Below are 7917 nucleotides of genomic sequence, written 5' to 3' on the forward strand. Positions count from 1 at the left end.
ATGAGCTGGCTCCTTTCCTGCTCTCCCCCTGCCTGCCTGGCCCCCCTTCTCCTCCCCACTGATTTCATTTACTTCACTTAATTAGCCCCCCTCCAGAGTTAAAAAGATAATGTGATAATGACGATGTGAACAGCCACAATACAGCGAAAGCTACTCCAACTGCGGCTTCCCCAGCCCCCGGCCCCCTGCCCCCATGGCCCCTGATGCCACGGAGCCGGCCACCTCAGACCCAGGGCACCGGCACTGCCCAACTCCCTGACACTCCAACTCCGGGGGAAAACACACAGAAAACCAACCAAATAAAAACAAAAAAATGAAACACAACACAAATAAACAAGCCCTTAACGAATTGCAATTATGAGCTTTGTAAAATCGATACAAATGACATTTCCCCTTGTCACAGAGATACGGACAATAGTCCTCCTGCTCTGCCCTCAATAGAGTTGGCAATTAACAGCCTCTCCCATTACCGTAGACTTAATAGAAACCCCGTAGCGGGCGAATCCATAGTGTCCCAGTTTATTGCCCCGCTCTTTCGTCCTCACTACCAATCACTGGGCGTGGAGAAATAACAACAAGATAGCGCCTAAAATTAGGAAACAGTTTTCTTCTCTCACCCCCCAAACCAAGTAAGAAAATAGGTGACTTAGAACTTCCAAAGGGAGATGACAACATCACCTGTCTTCCCCACCTTGGACAGCAGTTCAGAGAGGGAGAGCAACTTGCCTGAGGCCACACAGCAAGTTGTGTGACCGCATCCTGTGCCTTGAGGGACAGCCCCTCGGGTACACACACACTACTTGGGCGTGGTGCAGGCTCTACTGCAGGCATCTGTCCCTCTGGTGGGTGGCATTCTTACCAAGGAAGTCAGAGCTGCCTGCCAGTCTCCTGGCTCCGACCTGCAGTGGTGATGGCACCCAGTTCTGGGGAAAAGATGGAGTCTACCATCCAGGCTCAGCACCTACGGTGGGCCAACAGCTCTCCAGATTTGACCTAACACAACCCATTTCACAGAAGAAGTTGAGGTTCAGGGAGGCTGCTGCTTTCACAGCGGTGATGGAGCCAGGATGGGGACTCAAGCCGGGCACCAAAGCCTAGACCCTCTATAACAGTGATGGCGAACCTTTTGAGCTCGGCGTGTCAGCATTTTGAAAAACCCTAACTTAACTCTGGTGCCGTGGCACATATAGAAATTTTTTGATATTTGCAACCATAGTAAAATGAAGACTTATATTTTTGATATTTATTTTATATATTTAAATGCCATTTAACAAAGAAAAATCAACCCAAAAAATGAGTTCGCGTGTCACCTCTGACACGTGTCATAGGTTCGCCATCACTGCTCTATACCAACCTCTGCCAGGTCTCCAGGGGTTCAGCCCCCATCAGATCCAACTCACCACCCAACTGGCCACCTGGGGCACCTCCGACCTTTCCTACTCCTCCCGATCCACCTTCTCTAGCCCATAATCTACCGGTTGATGCCTATTCTCCTGCCACCTCCTCCTCCAGGATGTCTTCCCAGATTAGTCCAGACCAGGCCTTTATCACTACCTCCTTCAGTTCCAATTTGCTTGGCTCTCCCTGCCTAGCAGGAGGTCCCTCAGAGTGACCTCAGGCCAGTGCTTGGCTTTCCAATAAGGAAACTCATTTTCACCATAAATACCAATCTTGATCACTGGTCGTGACTGCCTGAAGCACCGAGACACATCCACAATCAATTAGTGATGCCTGCCAAGGGCACAGAAGGGGCATGACAATAGGGCCCTTAGTGGACCCCTCTAAGCTCCCAGAGGGCATAGGTTGCCTTGTCCCTTCAGCATCCTCCTGGGGCCACAGTCATTTTTGGAGCACCTCCCCTGCTCCAGGTCCTGCTGCGATACCTGGTCTAGAACCCAGATGGGCCATAGTCCAGACTAAAGCTCTTACTAGTAGCCTGTCTGGATCTGGAGCATCCGTCCAGGGCCTGCCACCCCCGAGCCTGTAACTTTGAGCCTCGCTTTCTGGTCTATACAATGAGGGTGCTGGTCTCAGGCTCCCCAAGGTCCCTCCCAGGTCTGCCTCGGAGGGCTTACATTGTGAGGGCTCCCAAGGGCAGACTGAGACAAAAGGGCTTTTAATCAGATGTGAATAGAGGTAAGAGACAAAGGTAAGAGAGGGTAAAAGGCAGCAGCTAATCAGCACTATTGTTCTCCGCAAGGCCTTTCCAAGAGCGTTTCAATTAGGTTGTTTCCATCACAGCCCAGCCCCACAGAGGAGAGAGGCCGAGGCCACGAGGCCACGTGCCACTCCCCACACTTCCGGAGGCAAACCCTAACAGCTCAGAGCCCCAAGGATGGACTCCCCCCACGCCTATCACACGGCACCTGGGGAAACAGGCCCAGGAATGACAAGTCCAAGGTCACTGGGCAGGGCAGGGCCGCCCTGGGGTGAGAACCCCAGCGTCCTGCCTCCCGCACCAGCCCCCTTTTCCAACAGCTGAAATCTGCCATCGGCTCTCTTTGGATTTTAGGATCTTCGTTAAACGTCTTGAAGGGCGAAGGCCATGATAACACCTCAGCCTGGATTTATCTGGTTTATCTTTTTAAATCGACCCTAAGCAAAGCGGTATGAACACCTGCCAACACAGGGAACCCCACCCCCACGGCCGCATTTAAAAGTTCAGGTACTCAGTTCCAGGGCTCTCACTATTGAAAGCTGGCCCCCTCCCTCTTGGGACTCCCCGAGCAGAGCTCTATCAGACCCACAGGGAGCCGAGACCCCCTGGAATGGATGGGGAAACCGAGTCCTCGAGGGGAGGGCGTGGTGGCGATGACGGGGTGAGTGACGGACAGAGGGAGTCACAGGCTCTGATACTAAGAGAAGAAAGAGGCGCCTGCTGGGGTCCAAACTCTCCTCCCTCCTGGCCTAGCCAGAGGCGGTAGGGGCTGGGCAGTCTGGCCGAGGTGGCAGCCCTGGCCTAGGAAAGCCCCCACCCACCACCTCCGGGCTGCTCACAGCGCCTGTCATCCCACAGCGCCCTCTCTGGCAGGACCCCCCTACCTGCCAGCCGGCCTCCGTCCAGCCTTAACGACACAGAATCAGCCCTGCACCGTCTGCCTCGCAACCGGGCCCAGAAGAGCCTGCCCTCCTCTCTCCTCGGAACCTCTCCTGGACCCCCAGGCTCTTCCCTGCCCTGGGACAGCTCTCCCCACAAAACTCTCCGAAGCCAGTGGCAAGGCACCCTCCACCCCATTTCAGGAGGGAGACGGAGTCGGGTGGGGGCGAAGGGCCTGGCCCAGCCACCGATGTAGCAGGGAGTCGCAGCGCCTGAACGGGACGGGGACCTGGGGGGACTCCGGGTCCGAGGCCGGCCCCGAGGGGGCGGCAGACTCACCTCGGGACTTCATCCCGATGAAGCGGTTCTCCACGATGTCGATGCGGCCCACGCCATGCTTGCCCCTGTGGGGAGAGGGGGTCACTCGGAGCCAGGCCCTGCCACCGGCCCGGCCTCGACGCCACCACCCGCGTCCGCAGTTGGGGCCCATCTGGGCTGTGCCCGCCCCAGGGCCACAGGCAGGACGCCAGGCATCACCTCGGATGTCCTCAGACTTAGAAGACTGTACACGTGGGGAAACTGAGGCCCGGGCACAGAAGAGGTCGCTTGTCACACGGCGAGTTTAAGGCAGCGGTTCTCAACCTGTGGGTCGCGACCCCTTTGGCGGTCGAACGACCCTTTCACAGGGGTCGCCTAAGACCATCCTGCATATCAGATATTCACATGACGATTCATAACAGTAGCAACATGACAGTTATGAAGTAGCAACGAAAATAATTTTATGGTTGGGTCTCAACATGAGGAACTGTATTTAAAGGGCCAGAAGGTTGAGAACCACTGGTTTAAGGCGTAACTGCCGTGACCTCCCTATTCGGGCCTTGCGTGGCACCAGCCCCAACCTCTACTCATTGTTCCTGGTCCCAGATCCAGCCGAGAGCTGGAGGCTCCAGCGGGGCTGCTTCGAGGTGCAGGAGACCCCCCTGGGGTGTCACCTTCCAAGACAAGGCCGCAGGGACTCCAACCAGGGACATGGGGCGGTGGCCAGGCTGCCTGTGGGGCGCAGGCCTGGCTCCGGGGCCCCTGGGCAGGACCACCAACCGCAATGGCCGGCCCGTGCTGGCCACAGACAGCGTTTCCCGGGGCGGGGCGGACACTCACGCGATTTCGTTCAGGTACACGAAGAGCTCCAAGGACGAGCGGTGGGTGGTGCCGTCCTTGACGTTGGTCACCTTCACGGGGACCCCTGAGGCGGGAGGGGAAGGCAGTGGGCCTGGGGCTGGAGCTCCGGGGGAGCCGGGCCTGCCACCCCGCCCTCTCCCTCCGCCCGCAACGCCTTAAATGGATGTGACAGATATGGACTCCAAATGACTCCGTGAAGAGCCCTGTGCAGGCTGAGGCCTGCTGGGGGGAGCGGAGGGGCGAGAAAGCCCCCCGGAATGAAAGGGAAAATGCAATAAAAACGCTCTCCCCCACCCTTCCCATTCTCCTTGCCCCTTTTGCATTTAGGGGCTGTGAAATTGGAACCAGGCCCTGAACTAATTGAATTTCACGCTCCACCATTGTCTTATGCCAGGAGCACCTTCTGTCCCACCAGTTACCGGGGGGCCGCCCGGCCGAGGTGCACACACACACACACACACACACACATACCCTGCGTGTCTGTCAGGCAGACCCCCGGCCCCCAGCCCTACACCCCAGTCCCGCACGCAGCCATCTGATTGATGGGGGTGAGACGGTGCCCGCTCCAGCAGGCACCCTGAATTCTGAGAAGTGGGGTCTGGGGTGGCAGGAGGGCAGGAGGGAGGTGGCCGCTCCGGAGGGACCGAGGGGGGTGGAAGGGGGGGGCCAGTGGGTGGGTTCGGGGTTGACTTTGAATAGCAAGGGGCACTTTCTCGAGCGGTGTGAAATGAGCAATAAATGTATTAGGGGACTAACAAGAGAGCTGTAACAGTGACAAAGAAAGGCTGTTCAAAGTTGGCGGCTAATCCCCCACCCATCTGCCCAGCTCATTACCATGGAGCCGGCGACCGGGTGCCAATCAGGGCTCAATAGCGGCTTTCGAGTCTTTATTAGCCGGGCGCCGCTCGGAGGGGCTTCGCTCAAGGCGCTGTCAGCCTCCCCATTCTTCACCCCCATTTCCAGGGGTTTTATAACTTGGTTGTAAATTGCTATTAAATGTAAGTCTGCCCAATAATGAACCTTAAGCCCCTCTTGCCACCCCCCGCCTCTCCCCGTCCCTTTCTCTGCCTCCTCCGCCCCATTGTCCCCTCCCTCGCCCAGCCGTGGACGGGGCCTGCCCCAGAAAGGGGCTGACATTGTTGGTGCTGCTGCCGGAGAAAGCCTCTTAGCCTTTAAAATAGTTAATAATTAGATTAAAACTTCAAATAAATTAACTAGCGGGTGAATGGGGACTGGCCGGGGAGGGAACCTCCCGTCTATTTTGTTCCAGACAGTCCCCGAATCATGAAAATGGATCACGTTTCCTGTCCGGCTCTCTCGCCCCCATGGCTCTCCTGAGCTCCTGGGGGATCGTGGCCGGGGTGGGGGGGCACTACCTGGGTCTGTCCCACCATCTTCTCAGAGATGATGCCCCAACTAGCTAGGCCTGACAGAGTGGGCACAAGAGGGACTTAGCGCTCCAGTTGCCTTTAGGGGCCTCAGACCGAGAATCCTTAGGTGCCCAAGTGCATGAAACTCAAGGGTTTGAACAAATGAGGAGAAGAACATGCCCGCTGTCTCGGCAAGGCTGCTGGGAAAGGCCAGGGAGAGGCAATAATTAAAGTTCCAAGAGCCTCCATGCCTCATGCCCCCTCTCGGTTCCCCAAACTCCTGCCCAGTATACCACCTCCTCCAGGAAGCCTCCCTGATTTCCCCAGCCTCCTGGAAAGGCTCTCCTTCCACCCAAGCCTTTAGCCTGATCCTGGTCCTGCTCCTCCCATGACCAGGTATGCCCTGCCCTGCCTTCCCCTCCGTCCCCCAGAGCAAGGGGTGTCCCTGGTGCCAGGGCACCCAGGCCAGGCCAGCAAACACTTCTTGGTGATAGCAGTGAGGATGGAGATCAGGACTCAAGCAAGAGTGGGGTCTGAACCCTGGGTTGGGGCATGGGGCGAAGCGTCAAGCAGCTGACTGGGGGCTAGCTGAGGCCAGTGCGGCCCTCAGGCCAGCTCTCTAAGCCGAGTGACTTCCCCAAAGTGGCTGCTCGAGCTGGAATGCTCTCACACTGAACCTGGCGCCTGTGAGCTGGTGGACAGCAGCCGAGGTGCCTTCCTCCCAAGCCTGGAGGCTCCATGGGTCTGAAGGGGTTGGTTGGGAGCCATCAAAGCCCCTGATTGAACTCTGACCTCCAGAAATGCAGGAGGGGTGCCGAGGGCTCGTGCCCAGCCTTCCAGGATGCAATAAGGAGCCAGGGCCCCGAGCCCACCCTCTCAAGTCCTGAAGGGTGGCCACCTACCTCTCTTTCTACAATATATTTTATTGATTTCAGAGAGGAAGGGAGCAGGGGAGAGAGAAACATCAATGATGAGAGAGAATCATCGACCAGCTGCCTCCTGCACACCCTGGGGATGGAGCCCGTAACCCAGGCCTGCGCCCTGACCGGGAATCGAACCGTGACCTCCTGGTTCATAGGTTGATGCTCAACCACTGAGCCACGGGGGCCGGGCCACCACCTACCTTTCTTGAACTCAATCTCAAGGATGTCAGGGGTGTTGGGCCCTTTGGCCGGGTCCTGGGTCTTTGTGTAGAGGCCTGGAGGGGCTTGATTCTGACAAAAGACAGAAAGAGGTTAGTGACCGGGGTGCCCAGAGCCAAGTCCCGCCATGCCGGACCCCGACTCCCTGCACCCCACCTCCTGCAGAGATCTCTGCCCTCTCTAGAAACGGGGGGCTGCTGGCACAGTCCAGCAGGCCTCCCCGCCCCCAGCCCGAGCCAGCCCCGCTTGCCAGGGGCCTGGGAAACAAAGGGCTCAAGAAATCAGACAATTTTTCCCCTCAACTTGATCTCATCTCTTCCTTCGACGCCCCCACAGCTGGAGGTAGAATACAGCAGGAGAGGAACAAGTCAGGCAGGAAAAGGGCGACTCTGGAGGCGCGAGGCGCATTGGCGGGCTTCCCGGGAGCGGGCGCGCACGCTCTCGCAGGCTCCCAGGATTGGGGTTTATTCTGCACTGACCGCAAAGCTAATGACTACGCGTGACCCCAGCAGGTGCTCCAGCGAGCCGAGCCGGCCCCGGGTCCCCGAGGTTAATACTCACAGGGAGAAAACAGAAAAGCAAAGCAAAAACCCATTTGAAAACACATCAACCCTTATGTATATTTTTCCTTGGGCGCGTCAGAAAATGGGCCTCGCGTCTCCACGCAGCCACGGAGGGCGGCTGGCTGCCTGGAATTCTCAAAATTCCCTCCTGCGTCCGAGGCCTCGGCTCCCCGCACCTGCCCTCCCCCCCACCGCCCCCGGGCTCTGGCTTGGCGCTGTGCCGGTGGGACGGGGCCTCTCGGGCCTGATTGCTCATGGCCTGCTGTGGGCACCCCCGGGCCCCAGCCGCTGTCCACCTGCTGGACATCCCTGGGAAGCACAGTCCCCCTAAATCTTTTCCCTTTTAAAACCCTGCAAAACACCCCCCACTCCCCTGGCCCATGGCACAGATTTCTTTTCGAGTCCCTTCCAGCCACCCTGGGGCAAAGCACTGTTAACCCCATCCACCGATGAAAAACACCCAGGCCCGAGGGGGAGGGGCCGTGGCTGCCGCCAGGGGCAGGGCACCCCACCAGGGTCCTTCAACAAACATTGTTGCTTGGTTTTCAGGGTGGGTGGAGCCAAGGCCCTCAGGCCTTGGGGCCCTTGGCAGGCGGGCTTCCCCCGGTTGGGCCCTCCCGCTTGCC

At 58.1% G+C, this 7917-nt stretch overlaps 1 protein-coding gene across 1 annotated transcript in view; it reads right to left on the minus strand.

The window, feature by feature from the left end:
- Positions 1–7917, minus strand: part of ASS1 (argininosuccinate synthase 1) — a 29430-nt gene that overhangs the window by 15334 nt on the left and 6179 nt on the right. Inside the window, exons 4-6 of the mRNA XM_006105673.2 lie at positions 6710–6800; positions 4196–4280; positions 3377–3441 (exon numbers count right to left, since the gene is read on the minus strand). Coding sequence (XP_006105735.2) covers positions 3377–3441; positions 4196–4280; positions 6710–6800 — 241 coding nt within the window. The remainder of the gene's footprint in view (positions 1–3376; positions 3442–4195; positions 4281–6709; positions 6801–7917) is intronic.

The sequence above is a fragment of the Myotis lucifugus genome, unplaced genomic scaffold, assembly GCF_000147115.1.
Source record: "Myotis lucifugus unplaced genomic scaffold, Myoluc2.0 scaffold_713, whole genome shotgun sequence".
NCBI classification, from domain to species: domain Eukaryota; kingdom Metazoa; phylum Chordata; class Mammalia; order Chiroptera; family Vespertilionidae; genus Myotis; species Myotis lucifugus.